We start from the raw sequence: 17,320 nt of genomic DNA, 5'->3' as shown, positions 1-17,320 counted from the left end.
TCATGCAGGTTGGTAACGTCAGAAGTTGGGATTATGGTTAATCGTTTACATAGCTACATGTCTTAATGTGTTTGAGCCAATCAGTTGTGTTGTGACAAGGTATGGTTGGTATACAGAAGATAGTCTTTTACCAAATATGGCTATCTGTGACCGACCGCCTTGATCTGATCTTAGGTAGCAAAAATTGAAATAGTGTTTTTTACATTGGATAAAAGTAGAGACGCAGGGCTACAAAATGTATATCATACACTGCATTTGAGGAACAATGGCAAAGTAATTCTGCTAATTTTGATAAGCTTGTAACCTCACTTTTGAATGTTTTGGTACGTACTGGAGAGCTCTTCGTCTCCACCCATTCAGCATCATTCACAACCTCTTAAGCTTTAGCCCCACCCATCTCTTTAAGGTTTGAGCCGAGCCTTCTGTCCTAACAACAATCAAGCACCGAAGCTAACTGGATAACTTTAGCTAGCTTGCTAGCTACTTCCAGACACAAATGAGAGAACAGCTCACTGACCATTTTATTCGCCCTAGCAGAGCTGGTTAGGCTGTTTTTGATGTTATGCAGATCGATGGTGACTGCAACTGTACTGCTGGCAACAATTGACACTTTTTTGCCAACATTTACTGACACTGGCCATATTCAACAGGTGTTGAGCGTTTGTAAATTCGTCAGTTCCTCTGCACTCTGGCAGACAGAGGAGAGTGCTCTGAAATTGGAGAAGATGGCCAGAGTGAATTTACCAGCTACATATAATCAACAGTTGTTGCAGTGACATTCTATTGAAGTGGTCATTGCTCTTTTGTTAAAACTTAAGGATAGCCCCCTTTTTTTAAATGTTCACCTAAATGACATACCCAAATCTAACTGCCTGTAGCTCAGGCCCTGAAGCAAGGATATGCATATTCTTGGTACCATTTGAAAGGAAACACTTTGAAGGTTGTGGAAATGTGAATTGGATGCAGGAGAATATAACACAAACCGTTTTTTTCTACCATCTTTGAAATGCAAGAGAAAGGTCCCAGTTCCAGACATCACTCCGGTTGTAGTTCCGATGGTGTCCACAAGATGGCAGCAGTGTATGTGCAACGTTTCAGACGGATAACTTGAAGTATGAGCAAGCTCCATGACATTTAGTGTGAAGTCACCCAGGTAGATATGTGCAAATCGTGAAAGGTACATTTGCATTCATATTACATTTTTCTGCAAGAATATCGTCAAATCTTTATACTTGGACTTTGATTTAGCTTTTCCAGTATTAGTAGCCCTATAAGTTTTGTCCAAAAGGAAAATGCATGCTGTCGTACAAGTTTAGTAGCTACATTTTACAACATATACAGGGTTGCCTCATTCCTCAGTGGCTATCGAGCTAGCTTTATTTGGCCCCGATTGGTGCTTATTTGACAAAGTCGGCGTGCCTTGAAGGTGTAGCTCTCTGACCAAATATGGTGTCCTATGGGATATACTACACCCCTAATGATATAGAAGTCTGGTAACGTTCTAGGATCTCTGAGGAATACATACAGACGTGATTTGGCTGGTTGAAACATTTAGGGTTACATTTTCACAGATTCCTTTCTTTGCCAATTGAACAAGTGGAAATACAAAAATCGACCGTGCATGCTATATAGACCTTTTTAGGATATGAAAAATGATTTTAACGAATAAAACGACACTTCATGTTATCTCTGGGACCCTTTGGATGATAAATCAGAGCAAGATTTCATAATGTAAGTACACATTTCACCTTCAGAGGTGAATTTATCAAACAAATCAAATTTTATTTGTCACATACACATGGTTAGCAGATGTTAATGCGAGCGTAGCGAAATGCTTGTGCTTCTAGTTCCGACAATGCAGTAATAACCAACAAGTAATCCAGCTAACAATTCCAAAACTACTACCTTATAGACACAAGTGTAAGGGGATAAAGAATATGTATGAATGAGTGATGGTACAGAGCAGCATAGGCAAGATACAGTAGATGGTATTGAGTACAGTATATACATATGAGATGAGTATGTAAACAAAGTGGCATAGTTAAAGTGGCTAATGATAAATATATTACATAAAGATGCAGTAGATGATAGAGTACAGTATATACATATACATATGAGATGAATAATGTAGGGTATGTAAACATATTGGGTAGCATTGTTAAAGTGGCTAGTGATATATTTTACATAATTTCCCATCAATTCCCATTATTAAAGTGGCTGGAGTTGAGTCAGTGTGTTGGCAGCAGCCACTCAATGTTAGTGGTGGCTGTTTAACAGTCTGATGGCCCTGAGATAGAAGCTGTTTTTCAGTCTCTCGGTCCCAGCTGTGATGCACCTGTACTGACCTCGCCTTCTGGATGATAGCGGGGTGAACAGGCAGTGGCTTGGGTGGTTGTGGTCCTTGATGATCTTTATGGCCTTCCTGTGACATCGGCTGGTGTAGGTGTCCTGGAGGGCAGGTAGTTTGCCCCCGGTGATGCGTTGTGCAGACCTCACTACCCTCTGGAGAGCCTTACGGTTGTGGGCGGAGCAGTTGCCATACCAGGCGGTGATACAGCCCGACAGGATGCTCTTGATTGTGCATCTGTAGAAGTTTGTGAGTGCTTTTGGTGACAAGCCAAATTTCTTCAGCCTCCTGAGGTTGAAGAGGCGCTGCTGCGCCTTCTTCACGATGCTGTCTGTGTGAGTGGACCAAACTTGCTACCCTCTCCACTACTGTTCCATCGATGTGGATAGGGAGGTGTTCCCTCTGCTGTTTCCTGAAGTCCATAATCATCTCCTTAGTTTTGTTGACGTTGAGTGTGAAGTCATTTTCCTGACACCACACTCCGAGGGCCCTCACCTCCTCCCTGTAGGCCGTCTCGTCGTTGTTGGTAATCAAGCCTACCACTGTGTGTCGTCCGCAAACTTGATGATTGAGTTGGAGGAGTAAATGGCTACGCAGTCTTGGGTGAACAGGGAGAACAGGAGAGGGCTCAGAACGCACCCTTGTGGGGCCCCAGTGTTGAGGATCAGCGGGGTAGAGATGTTGCCTACCCTCACCACCTGGGGGCGGCCCGTCAGGAAGTCCAGTACCCAGTTGCACAGGGCGGGGTCGAGACCCAGGGTCTCGAGCTTGATGACGAGCTTGGAGGTTACTATGGTGTTAAATGCCGAGCTGTAGTCAATGAACAGCATTCTCACATAGGTATTCCTCTTGTCCAGATGGGTTAGGGCAGTATGCAGTGTGGTTGAGATTGCATTGTCTGTGGACCTATAACAGGAACACCTGTTATTTGAAATGCATTCCAGGTGACTACCTCATGAAGCTGGTTGAGAGAATGACAAGTGTGCGCAAAGCTGTCATCAAGACAAATGGTGGTCTTTAAAGAGGGGGGAGGGTCAAAATCAAAAGTAACAGTCAGTATATGGTGTGGCCACCAGCTGCGTTAAGTACTGCAGTGCATCTCCTCCTCATGGACTTCACCAGATGTGCCGGTTCTTGCTGTGAGATGTTACCCCACTCTTGCACCTGCAAGTTCCCGGACATTTCTGGGGGAATGGCCCTCGCCCTCCGATCCAACAGATCCCAGACGTGCACAATGGGATTGAAATCCGAACTCTTCGCTGGCCATGGCAGAAAACTGACATTCCTGTCTTGCCGGAAATCACGCACAGAACGAGCAGTATGGCTGGTGGCATTGTCATGCTGGAGGGTCATGTGGTACCCTTCCTGCAGGGTCATCCTGACATGAGGGAGGAGGATGTCTTCCCTGTAATGCATAACGTTGAGATTTCCTGCAATGACAACAAGCTCAGTCTGATGACGCTGTGACACACCGCCTCAGACCATGACGGACCCTCCAACTCCGAATCGATCCCGCTCCAGAGTACAGGCCTCGGTGTAGCACTCATTCCTTCGACGTTAAACGTGAATCCGACCATCAACTCTGGTGAGACAAAACCACGACTCGTCAGTGAAGACCACTTTGTAGGGCTTTGCGATCAGAGGCCGTGATGCAACCAGTCAGGATGCTCTCGATGTTGCAGCTGTAGAACCTTTTGAGGATCCATGCCAAATCTTTTTAGTTTCCTGAGGGGGAATAGGCTTTGTCGTGCCCTCTTGACGACTGTCTTGGTGTGTTTGGACCATTCTAGTTTGTTGTTGATGTGGACACCAAGGAACTTGAAGCTCTCAACCTGCTCCACTACAGCCCTGTCGATGAGAATGGGGGCGTGCTCGGTCCTCCTTTTCCTGAGTCCACAATCATCTCCATAGTCTTGGTTACATTGAGGGATAGGTTGTTACCCGGCCAGGTCTCTGACCTCCTCCCTATAGGCTGTCTCTTCGTTGTCAGTGATTAGGCCTACCACTGTTGTGATATCTGCAAACCTATTGATCTTGTTGGAGTCGTGCCTGGCCATGGAGTCGTGGGTGAAAAGGGAGTACAGGAGGGGACCGAGGATGCACCCCTGAGGGGCTCCAGTGTTGAGGATCAGCGTGGCAGATGTGTTACCTACCCTTACCACCTGGGGGCGGCCCGTCAGGATCCAGTTGCAGGGGGAGGTGTTTAGTCCCAGGATCCTTAGCTTAGCGATGAGCTTTGAGGGTACTATATGGTGTTGAACACTGAGCTATAGTCAATGAATAGCATCCTCACATAGGTGTTCCTTTCGTCCATGTGGGAAAGGGCAGTGTGGAGTGCAATAGAGATTGCATCATTTGTGGATCTGTTTGGACCGTATGCAAATTGGAGTGGGTCTAGGGTTTCTGGGATAATGGTGTTGATGTCAGCCATTACCAGCCTTTCAAAGCACTTCATGGCTACGGACGTGAATGCTACGGGTCTGTAGGCAGATTGCCTTTGTGTTCTTGGGCACAGGGACTATGGTGGTCTGCTTGATACATGTTGTTATGACAGACTCAATCAGGGACATGTTGAAAATGTCAGTAAAGACACCTGCCAGTTGGTCAGCACATGCCCGGAGCACATGTCCTGGTAATCTGTCTGGCCCCGCAGCCTTGTGAATGCTGACCTGTTGAAAGGTTTTACTCACGTCGGCTACGGAGAGCATGATCACACAGTCGTCTGGAACATCTGATGTGCTCATGCATGCCTCAGTGTTGCTTGCCTTGAAGCAAGTATAGAAGTGATTTAGCTTGTCTGGTAGGCTTGTGTCACTGGGCAGCTCACGGCTGTGCTTCCCTTTGTAGTCTGTAATAGTTTGCAAGCCCTGCCACATAAGAAGAGCGTCAGAGCCGGTTTGTACGAATCAATCTTAGCCCTGTATTGACGCTTTGCCTATTTGATGGTTCATTGGAGGGCATAGCAGGTTCTTATAAGCCTCCGGGTTAAAGTCCCGCACCTTGAAAGCGGCAGCTTTACCCTTTAGCTCAGTGCCACTGTTGCCTGTAATCCATGGCTTCTGGTTGGGGTATGTACGTGCAGTCACTGTGGGGACGACGTTCTCAATGCACTTATTGATAAAGCCAGTGACTGATGTGGTGTACTCAATGTCATCAGAGGAATCCCGGAACATGTTCCAGTCTGTGATAGCAAAACAGTCCTGTAGTTTAGCATCTGCTTCATTTGACCACTTTTTTATAGACAAAGTCACTGATGCTTCCTGCTTTAATTTTTGCTTGTAAGCAGGAATCAGGATGATAGAATTGTGCTCGGATTTACCAAATGGAGGGTGAGATTTGTACGCATCTGTGTGTGTGGAGTAAAGGTGATCTAGAATATCTTCCCCTCTGGTTGCACATTTAACATGTTGATAGAAGTTATGTAGAACTGATTTAAGTTTCCCTGCATTAAAGTCTCTGGCCACTAGGCGCACAGCCTCTGGGTGAACGGTTTCATGTTTTCTTATACAGCTGACTGACTGCGGTCTTAGTGCCAGGATCTGTCTGTGGTGGTAAATAAAGAGCCACGAAAGTATAGCTGAAAACTCTAGGCAAATAGTGTGCTCTGCATTTTATCACAAGATGCTCTACTTCAGACGAGCAAATCTAGAGACTTCCTTAGATTTCGTGCAACAGCTGTTTACAAATATGCTCAAACCCCCCCCCCTTGTCTTACCGGATTGTGCTGTTCTATATTATATCCCGCTAGCTGAATATCCATGTCATCATTCAGCCACGATTCCGTGAAACACAAGATATTACAGTTTTTGATGTCCCGTTGGTAGGATATTCGTGATCGTACTTAGTCTAATATATTTTCCAATGATTGCATGTTGGCGAGTAATATTGACGGTAACAGCTGCTTTCCCACTCGCCTTCTGCGGATGTTTACGAGGCACCCCGCTCTGTGTCCTCTGTACCTGCGTCTCTTCCTCTTGCAAATAACTGGGATGTTGGCCTTGTCGGGTGTTCAAGTAATGTCCAATGCGTCCTGCTTGAACAAAAAAAACAGAGGTGATTGCTGTCCTGATATACAGAAGCTCTTTATAAAACACATAATAGCACAATTGGTTGGGTGCCTGTAAAACTACTGCAATTTCTTCCAGCGCCATTTTAAATCCAGTTGTTGCCATCCTGTACCTGTCCCACAGGTGTGATGTCCGATGTACCAATCCTGTGTAGGTGTTGTTACACGTGGTCTGCCACTGCGAGTACCATCAGCTGTCAGTCCTGTCTCCCTGTCTTAGGCATCTCACAGTACGGACATTGCAATTTATTTCCCTGGCCACATCGCAGTCCTCATGCCTGCTTGCAGCATGCCTAAGGCACATTTATGCAGATGAGCAGGGACCCTGGGCATCTTTCTTTTGGTGTTTTTCAGAGTCAGTAGAAAGGCCTATTTAGTGTCCTACATTTTCATAACTGTGACCTTAATTGCCTACCGTCTGTAAGCGTTCGTGTCTTAACGACTGTTCCACAGGTGCATGTTAATTTATTGTTTATGGTTCATTGAACAAGCATGGAAAACAGTGTTTAAACCCTTTACAATGAAGATCTGAAGTTATTTGGATTCTTACAAATTATCTTTGAAAGACAGGGTCCTGAAAAAGAAAGTTGATACGCACAAATACACATGTTTAAAAAGTAGTCACTGAGATAGGGATCAGAAGGTCACATGTTCTATTGTTGCAGTGGTTTTCATGATCTGATCAAGATGACACAATTACTAGCTGTTCTATGTTTTCTGCTTCTAAAAATGGTATTTAAATGTGTCCCTTCCACTGAGTCTGGATTGTGAACAGATTTCCTGGCCCCTCCCTGTATGCAAATTATTTGACAGATTTTTGTCTGCTTGAAACATCCTTTCCATGCAATTATTCAGAGACAACATTATTAATAAGACAATATAATTTAATTACCAGATACGCCAATCAATCATGTAAAAAGTGAGGGAAATATCATGAAATATAAATAATCACAGTGCTATTACTAAACAAAGTGAACATAAATATAATTCCATCAGTAGGATTGTATCTGTACTGTATGCATTATGTACTGTCATATCTAGATCGGAGCCTTCTGATCGGAGACCCTCGTCGTGCACATGTAACATAAATCCAAATCATACATCCAAACGTTTACTCAACATTGAGATAAACAATTCCAAACGTCTCAGGTCATTTGATGTAATATTACTATATACCCATAGAGATATATAGAGCACATAGTAAAAGAGTCCGATCTGTTCAATTAGCCTTCAACCGGCTTAAACTTTCACATGAACATTCCTCTTGTCATTAGTTAATCACAAGTACAGTCACTCTCCATTGAAGCAATACAGCAGGGAATTATCTATCGAGAGCGAATCTTTACAACTGTCCAGAACCCAAAACTATTCAGGGACAAAAAAACTCTTTCAACTTCAATTGATAGGAAGATTGGTTTGAGGGTAAAGCCTGCTCCGAAAGATTAAAAAAAGGTTTTGGGGGGAAAAAATGATTACAATAGAAGACATTTCCCGAAAGGCCTTCTCACAATTGCATACATAGAAATTCAGAAAATAATCTTTCCCACTTTTTGATTAAAACATCCCTTTGTTGTCTGTTTCAAAAAGGCAGCTTCCATTATCGGCAGCTCTGGGGTGAAATCTCCCCTAGGTACAGATTTAGGATCAGCTTACCGTCCTCCAATCCTAACCTTAACCATTAGTAAGTAAAATTCTGAATCAAGATCTGCATCTTGGGAAACCTCACCCTACACCTTCTGAGCACAATTAAAATAGTGATAAAAACACTGCAAGGGCCTAGATGGTTGTGTTTACTTATAGTTCAAATCAGGATAGAGTCTGGGTTACTGTTGTAATGTTATTGAGTGTAAATTGTAACAACTAGTAACTCCCCTACTCACATTCCTAATTCAACTACACTGGAACGGATTAGATTTGTGAAATCAAATCAAATTAACAGAAGTTTAAACATACTGCTTGGCCATATACAGTAGCGCTGCAATCCTTTATATGAATTAAATCAGATTACTAAACTATTATTCTATTGATGTATAAATGATCATCTTGGGCCTATCAGATGGCTGAAAGACTCAACATTGTTAACTAGAGTTTCTATATAAGTATACAGCACAATTACTCTGCCTTACATACAACACAATGAGTAATACAAACTCTCTCCATTGTCAACCAATAGCAGTTTAACATATCCCCCAATTGTCACTGACCGTCATTTGTGAATCCTAGCCTAGTTGAAAAGCAGCTGAAATTCTCACACACCTTGCCCGACTCCCACAAACCCTCAATCCTCTGCTCCGTTTGGTGTGAAATGAACAGATGAGAAAGAGAAGAGAGAAAGCAGCTGCCGTCTCACTTTTCCAGTTTGATAATGAGCCTGCCACAGATGGCTGGTGTACTGAATATCTTCCCTGGGAAACACAGAGAGGAAGAGGAATGGAGATAATGAAAGCTGTCCTTAGCAATAGGTGGATGATAAGGAGCAAGGGCACCAAGTTGACAGTGGAAGCTAAGAGGAAAAATTAATAAGTTGCATGACTTGCAAGAAGCAGGGTGGATGTTCATTCACAGGCAAAAATCTAACACTGGCCACATACACTCAAAAACAGAGACGACCTGGTTCTCTTCTCTCAATCTTCCCTTTTCATCAGCAATAGACCAAATAGTTTTTTCAACACCTACATATATTATTTACATTTAAACAATGGCTTTACTTCATTCTCTGCTGTCTCCAAGTCTCATTTGTATCTGTATAAAAAGGGACGTTATTTACAGTTGGCATGTACGATTTGGAGTGCTAAGCCATGAACTGGAGTCTAAGGGTCTCTGTAGCTAGACCATCTTAGTTATAGTTGCATGTGACAGCGCAGCTTTTTGATAAGGCACTGTAACTAGTGTCAACAGCAATCAGGCCTTGTCTCTCTCACACACACAAGTTGGGGCCGTAATTATAAATAAAGTCAATTCAGAGGGTCAATGGAAATTCCTCAGATTTTTTTCAAACTTGGAAAAGGAATTTTAGTTTACTTTCTGAATGGACTGAATTGAAATGAAAATGCCCCCAACAATGACCCCCCCCCCCCTGGGACGTACTAAAGTTGCTGCTTCTAATGCTAAATACAGGCACTCTGATGGTACCCCTGGAAACAGCCTGCCATTTCAGAAGATCATTCAAACTTTTTTTCCCCTTTCAGTTTATCCTCTGAATTGACTGAATTTATAATGACGGCCCCAACCCTGTGTGTGTGTGTGTGTGTGTGACAAATGGAAAGATAGTAGCCAAGGTGGCACCTTAATCTCAACATTTCTAGAGATGTTCATTAGAATCACTTACTGAAGAGAGACAAAATGTTTGCCTCTGTACCTCAACCATAAACGATGGTTAGTGTTTCCTTTCTCTGCCATGTTTTACTGTTCAACACCCTAAACTAGCTGTCAGTCCTTATTTCCTCATCATCCTAATGTTGTGCCAACTGCCCAGCTTCCCATGGATTGCATAGGGGCCTGATCGGTGTGGTTCTGAGAACAGACTAATAGTGTGGATGTGTTAGAGGCTTTACAATAAGTGTATTTGTCAGATATTTTGCAATGCTAAGTATTTTAGAACTGGCTTCTTCACATAAAAAAAAAATCACAGCTATAAAACAAAAGACAGAAACAGTAGCATTAACAACCAGAGTCCACTGGTAGCCACGATCCAGAGGCGCCTGGGTATTTTAGGACCCCTTCAGCCGAACACTACCCAGGATATACAGTCATCTGCATCCAGTGGGTTCACAGTTCCTAGTTTCCCCATTATCTGTGTTTTTCCATGCAATGTTCAGGGGGAGGAGAAAGGTGCCGAGCTACCATCCTTCTGGAGTGTAAATGTCAATCAAGCAGTCCTGCAGTCACTAACTTAGGGGGGGATGCAGGTTTGGTGGGGGCACCAACTCTGCATATCTGGTGGAATGAGCAGGGAGTCAGAGCCTTGCAGTTATTCTCCACTCATTACAGGCAGATGCTTCTCACTCATATAGCAGCTGATTAAAGTGTCTCCCTCACAGGTCCAGACAGAGCGCTTTAGGGAAAGGTTGTGACTGACTGTGGGAGGGGCAAGGAAAAAACCCCACCATGCAGCTAGAGTGCCTTATCCTTGGCAATAATTGAGGCCTCCGCGTCAGTTTCAGGTGAGGCCAAGGGCGGGACTTTGGTGGGAGTCGGCGAGGATTTGGGTAGAGTGGGCAGCTTCTCCTCCCTGGGGGAGGGGCTTCTTTTCTCTGCATGAGCGATGGCAGAGTCTGCCATGCTGGGCTTGGCGTCGTCAGGGGTGTGCTCGTTGGGGATGAGTGGAGCTGTAGTTTTCTGCAGAGGGAACATGGCACCATAAGAAGATTCTAATAGTAACCAAAGACCAGGAACTATTGATAGCTGGCCTGTATTAGAATTCAGGGCAAGTGAAAAGGCAAAACATTGCACCAGTAGAAATATACAGACACAAAGCGAGGCACAAAATAGCTAGACATAGTGAGGTGCAACAGTAGATAGGCACGGAATGGCAACTGCAGACATTGCAAGGTGCAAAATGGCATCTGTACAGAGGCAGAAAATGGCTACAGAACAATGAGCCGCTGAGTACTTTAATACTATCTCTATAAAAAAGGAAAACAGTTTCTGCTCTACAGTACATTGTTCTCCCTGTACACCTTTGCTTTCCTTCTCTCTTCCCTCTCGCTCTATTGATTTAGGTTATATTTTATGCACGCTCACTGTACTATGCTTTGTGTCTGGCAAGCTGGAACGATTTTAGTGCCAGACACAGTAAGTTAGTGTGTGTGTGTGTGTGCTTACTGTGGTCTGTGGCACTGGATTGCTGTTGGTGGCAGGCTCGGCAGCGGATGTGGGAACAGACAAATCATCCCGCATCAGCCCTCTTCTGTCCAAGACACTGCCAAGGGAAGACAGACAAATCAGTCATCAACACCACCCTATTCACTACCGAAACAGAGAGGAGAGGGAGAGAGAGAACGAGATAGAGACAAGGGAGGGAGGAGGATGAAGAGAGGCTACGGTATGAGGGGAATAAAAAGAGAAACTAGGGAGGGATGGGTGAGGGTCAGAAGAGGACGACAGAGGGTGGCTACAGAGAAGAAGAATATTACAGAGACAAGTTAGCATGAGAGAAAAAAAGAGAGACCATGAGAAGAACACAGAAGCAGAGTATTTTCCACACTAGTTCATCCTCTGAGCAGAGACAAGGCAGCTAGACGTCATACAGCGCAGGCCCACACAGCACTAGTGGTCCTGCAGCACAGTAACTGACATATGCAGGCCCACACAGCACTAGAGGTCCTGCAGCACAGTAACTGACATATGCAGGCCCACACAGCACTAGAGGTCCTGCAGCACAGTAACTGACATATGCAGGCCCACACCGCACTAGTGGTCCTAGTGATCAAAGCCTGCATACCCCAGGCACTGTATTGTAGGACCACTAGTGCTGTGTGGGCCTGCATACCCCAGGTACTGTATTGTAGGACCACTAGTGCTGTGTGGGCCTGCGTACCCCAGGTACTGTATTGTAGGACCACTAGTGCTGTGTGGGCCTGCATACCCCAGGCATACGCAGGCCCACACAGCACTAGTGGTCCAACAGCACAGTAACTGACATATGCAGGCCCACACAGCACTAGTGGTCCAACAGCACAGTAACTGACATATGCAGGCCCACACAGCACTAGTGGTCCAACAGCACAGTAACTGACATATGCAGGCCCACACAGCACTAGTGGTCCTACAGTACCTGGGGTACGCAGGCCCACACAGCACTAGTGGTCCGACAGCACAGCACCTGGGGTATGCAGGCCAACACAGCACTAGTGGTCCTACAATGCAGTACCTGGGGTACGCAGGCCCACACAGCACTAGTGGTCCTACAATGCAGTACCTGGGGTACGCAGGCCCACACAGCACTAGTGGTCCTACAATGCAGTACCTGGGGTACGCAGGCCCACACAGCACTAGTGGTCCTACAATGCAGTACCTGGGGTACGCAGGCCCACACAGCACTAGTGGTCCTACAATGCAGTACCTGGGGTACGCAGGCCCACACAGCACTAGTGGTCCTACAATGCAGTACCTGGGGTACGCAGGCCCACACAGCACTAGTGGTCCGACAGCACAGCACCTGGGGTATGCAGGCCCACACAGCACTAGTGGTCCGACAGCACAGTACCTGGGGTACGCAGGCCCACACAGCACTAGTGGTCCTACAATACAGTACCTGGGGTACGCAGGCCCACACAGCTCTAGTGGTCCTACAATACAGTACCTGGGGTACGCAGGCCCACACAGCACTAGTGGTCCTACAATACAGTACCTGGGGTACCAGGCCCACACAGTGGTCCTACAATAGTGGTCCCCACACAGCACTAGTGGTCCTAAATACAGCACCTGGGGTACGCAGGCCCACACAGCACTAGTGGTCCTACAATACAGTACCTGGGGTACGCAGGCCCACACAGCACTAGTGGTCCTACAATACAGTACCTGGTCCAGGCCCACACAGCACTAGTGGTCCTACAATACAGTACCTGGGGTACGCAGGCCCACACAGCACTAGTGGTCCTACAATACAGTACCTGGGGTACGCAGGCCCACACAGCACTAGTGGTCCTACAATACAGTACCTGGGGTACGCAGGCCCACACAGCACTAGTGGTCCTACAATACAGTACCTGGGGTATGCAGGCCCACACAGCACTAGTGGTCCTACAATACAGTACCTGGGGTACGCAGGCCCACACAGCACTAGTGGTCCTACAATACAGTACCTGGGGTATGCAGGCCCACACAGCACTAGTGGTCCTACAATACAGTACCTGGGGTATGCAGGCCCACACAGCACTAGTGGTCCTACAATACAGTGCCTGGGGTATGCAGGCCCACACAGCACTAGTGGTCCTACAGCACAGTACAGTACAGTACCTGGGGTATGCAGGCCCACACAGCACTTCACAGCAGTTATTGATGATGTTCTTGTGGCTGTAGGGGTTCTGCACCCGGTTCTTTCCAGACCACGAGCCTTTGATCTGTTTAACACAAAATACAGTCCCCCATTTAAAAAAAAAAATACAGTAGAAACACATATAGCAAGGTACACATTTATTGTGTCATCTATTCCACCTAGGGTCAATTCCATTTCAATCCAAGTCCAAATCTTTCTTTTTAAATTAGGAAATTGGAATTTCAGTTCTGGAATCTACTGAATTGGAATGGAATCTAGCCCAACCCTGCTTCAGCCAGATGCACACACTCTTACCGAGAGAGACCTGAAGTTGGGTCGGTTTTATGACTTAACGACCAGTCGTAAATGGTTTCTAACTTTCTCCCTCTGCCTCTCCAATAATGGAATGTCTGAGTTGTATAGACTCTTGTATAGACTATTGCCAAAAGAACTTCAACATTCAAAAGTGGATAATGAAACATTATTCCTAACATAAAGAAAATTGTCGGTGGGGATGCAAACAATGATTATGTCGTATCATTTGTGAGGTCATTAAAGATGGTTTAACGAAAACATTGTAACTTTAAGAGCTTTCACAACGTGTATGTCAGAATTGCTAAACTTTTGTGAAGAGGAAATGTGATTTTTGCCTTCTACATGAGAAATGTTGTTATATAAAAAGTTTTACCCATTCAGTAACCACACCCACATGAGCACAGACATTATGTCATAAGGATGATACACCCCTTTTGCCAGAGTGCTTATAAAGGACCAAAACATGCCGGGTTGCTGCCGATGTGTAGAGTGGTTCTAGCTGTACGCTGAATAATCAACCATTAAGGCAATAGAACGTGAGGGTTTGGTCCACACTTTACAAAATGTTTTTAATAAACATCAAGACCAGAAAATGGTAAGACCCTCGAACTCAGAGAAGACTAGACATGCATCACCTGCAGCTCAGCATGTAACGTTGACAAGGAAACTCGACCGAAGACGAGAAAAGAAGCACATTTCCCTATCAAAGGACCATTGGACTGTCTGATGTATCCAGTTTAACGAACACTTCCTGAACAAAGAAAGCTACTACTACAACTACTAAGGACACGGTGACCTCTGGTGGACAACCAGAGACTTACACAAACAGACACCGTCGAACTATTCGTCACAGACGGATCAGGTGATTTCAGAGAGACGACAAAGACACACAAGTGAAAAATATGTACATTGCATTTCTAAATACAAATGAGCGGTTGTTAGGGTGCTAAATATCCATATGTTCGATGCACGTATTATTCAACTGTTTGTACGACCGTTCAATTCCTTTGTCTCTCCCCTTGTCTCCCCACCCCTTTCATTGTGTAACCAGCAGTCATACCGGGTTAGTCCACTAGGGACTTTTTATTGAATTGTTAGTAATCAATGTATAATCTATCGTGGGTGTGTTTATGTAATTAAGTGTGATTATTTAGTTAATTATTTATTTACTAACTAAGCCAATTTGTCTATCGCTGAGTCATGTAGACTAGGGTTTGTGCAGATTTAATGGATTATGCAATGTTCAGAATAAGATTGATATGAGCAAATGATTGACTGCTATGATGGAGATATTCTCATCTATTCTTGAGTTAATTCGGTAAACGGTAACTCAAACTTTTTCCATGGTACCCCAGGTTACTAATGAGTTGATTGTTACATGATTAAATTAATCACGTAATAATTACAGTTCGATAAATAGCATGTCATCGCATTAATGATAGTCACATTACGACACACGTTTGGCTGCGGGCCAAGGTCCTGCAGGTATTGATATGTCTATTATTAGCCTGATGACAGACAAGGCGGGCTGACAGCCACGGTGCTGTGTTGCTACCAAAGTGACAGTGGCTCATTTTGCTCACACTGCTCAATACCAGTAAAAATATGGTTGGCAGCGCGCAGGGGGAGAAAGAAGAGGAATAATACAAACATTAAAGTAGAGAAAGAGCTCTGCAGCTCTCAACAGCTACTACTGCTGCCATCTCTGCCTCTTGCCAGCACATCTGGGAGAGACTTGGATACAGACATACAGTGCCTTCAGAAAATATTCAGACCATTTGACTTTTCCACATTTTGTTGTTACAGCCATATTCTAAAATGTATTAAATAAAAATCCTCAGCAATATACACACAATAGCCCATAATGTCAAAGCAAAAACAGGTTTTTAGACAGATGTTTGCAAATGTATTAAAAATAAAAACTGAAATATCTTATTTACATAAGTATTCAGACCCTTTGCTATGAGACTCAAAATTGAGCTCGGGTGTGCCCTGTTTCCATTGATTATCCTTGAGATGTTTCTAACTTGGAGTCCACCTGCTGTAAATGCAATTGATTGGACATGATTTGGAAAGGCACACACCTGTCTCTAGAAAAGGTCCCACAGTTGACAGTTTATGTCAAAGCAAAAACCAAGCCATGACACCAAAATAATTGTCCATAGAGCTCCGAGACAGGATTGTGTCGAGGCACAGATCTGGGGAAGGGTACCAAAAAATGCAACTTTGAAGGCCCTCAAGAACACAGTGGCCTCCATCATACTTAAATGGAAGAAGTTTGGAACCACCAAGAATATTCCAAGAGCTGACCGCATGGCCAAACTGAGCAATCGGGGGAGAAGGGCCTTGGTCAGGGAGGTGAGCAAGAACCCGATGGTCACTCTGACAGAGCTTGAGAGTTGCTCTGTGGAGATGGGAGAATCTTCCAGATTGACAACCATCTCTGCAACACTCCACCAGTCAGGCCTTTATGGTAGAGTGGCCAGACAGAAGCCACTCCTCAGTAAAAGGCACGACAGCCCGCTTGGAGTTTGCCAAAAAGGCACCTAAAGACTCTCAGACCATGAGAAACAAAGATTATCTGGTATGATGAAACCAAGATTGCGCTCTTTGGCTTGAATGCCAAGCCTCACATCTGGAGGAAACCTGACACCATCCCTAAGGTGAAGCATGGTGGTGGCAGCATCATGCTGTGGGGATGTTTTTCATCGGCAGGGACTGGGAGACAGTCAGGATCGAGGCAACGATTAACGAAGCGAAGTACAGAGAGATCCTTGATGAAAACCTGCTCCAGAGCGCTCAGGACGTGCTTCGGGGAAAAGTCTCTGAATGTCCTTGAATGACCCAGCCAGAGCCCGGACTTGAACCCAATCGTACATCTCTGGAAAGACCTGAAAATAGATTTGCAGCAACATTCCCCATACAACCTGACAGAGCTTGAGAGGTTCTGCAGAGAAGATTGGAATAAACTCAAATACAGGTGTGCCAAGCTTGTAGTGTCATACCCAAGCACACTTGATGAGAGGGTCTGAATACTCATGTAAATGTGATCAGTTTTTAAAATAAATTTGCAAAAATGTCTAATAACCCGTTTTTGCTTTGTCATTATAGGCTACTGTGTCTAGATTGATGAGGGAAAAACTATTTTGTAACAAAAATGTGGAAAAAGTCAAGGGGTCTGAATACTTTCCGAAGGCACTGTACGGCTGCATACACAGGACACTACTGCAGAGCAGAATCCTCCCGCCACACCAACACAAGGTCAGCTGGGAGTGAGGACAAGGGGAGGCGGTAGCGACACTGACAAACTTGTCAAACGCCTCAATATTCAAAAGGTTTAACGGTTTTGTTTATGTAATACCCACGGATTTGAGTATGTAAGAGTGCCAGGCATCAAACTTCAGTCACTCCTGCATTGCCGTTCATACGCAATGGTCATATAAAGTAAACATTGCTATGGCGGATTTGATTGATTCCAGCCTTTTAGTGCCAAATAAGACTGCAAAGCACAAAAAGGGTGTGTGGTTGCCTAGGTGACAGGTGGTATAACTGTAATGTTTACACTACCCACCCTAAGTGCGTATATTTCCAGCCACATGAAGCCCCGCCGTGT

The 17,320-nt window shown here is 44.8% G+C and overlaps 1 protein-coding gene and 1 long non-coding RNA gene across 2 annotated transcripts in view; both read right to left on the bottom strand.

Annotated features, from left to right (window-relative positions):
• Positions 1 to 6,858: 6,858 nt before the first annotated feature.
• Positions 6,859 to 17,320, bottom strand: part of LOC118380074 (palmitoyltransferase ZDHHC9) — a 47,848-nt gene continuing 37,386 nt past the window's right edge. Inside the window, exons 7-9 of the mRNA XM_052511868.1 lie at positions 13,374 to 13,477; positions 11,238 to 11,334; positions 6,859 to 10,751 (exon numbers count right to left, since the gene is read on the bottom strand). Of these exons, the coding sequence (XP_052367828.1) occupies positions 10,527 to 10,751; positions 11,238 to 11,334; positions 13,374 to 13,477 (426 nt within the window). The 3' untranslated portion in view covers positions 6,859 to 10,526. The remainder of the gene's footprint in view (positions 10,752 to 11,237; positions 11,335 to 13,373; positions 13,478 to 17,320) is intronic.
• On the bottom strand, positions 12,605 to 13,254 carry LOC127926488 (uncharacterized). The gene is made up of 4 exons (XR_008124248.1): positions 13,172 to 13,254; positions 12,980 to 13,123; positions 12,840 to 12,935; positions 12,605 to 12,669 (listed from the first exon to the last, which is right to left on the bottom strand). It is a non-coding gene; the product is annotated as an uncharacterized LOC127926488 (long non-coding RNA).

Source organism: Oncorhynchus keta, chromosome 4 (genome assembly GCF_023373465.1).
Source record: "Oncorhynchus keta strain PuntledgeMale-10-30-2019 chromosome 4, Oket_V2, whole genome shotgun sequence".
Lineage (NCBI taxonomy): Eukaryota > Metazoa > Chordata > Actinopteri > Salmoniformes > Salmonidae > Oncorhynchus > Oncorhynchus keta.
The sequence above is the reverse complement of the archived record's forward strand: the minus strand, read 5'-3'. Positions and strand labels throughout refer to the sequence as shown.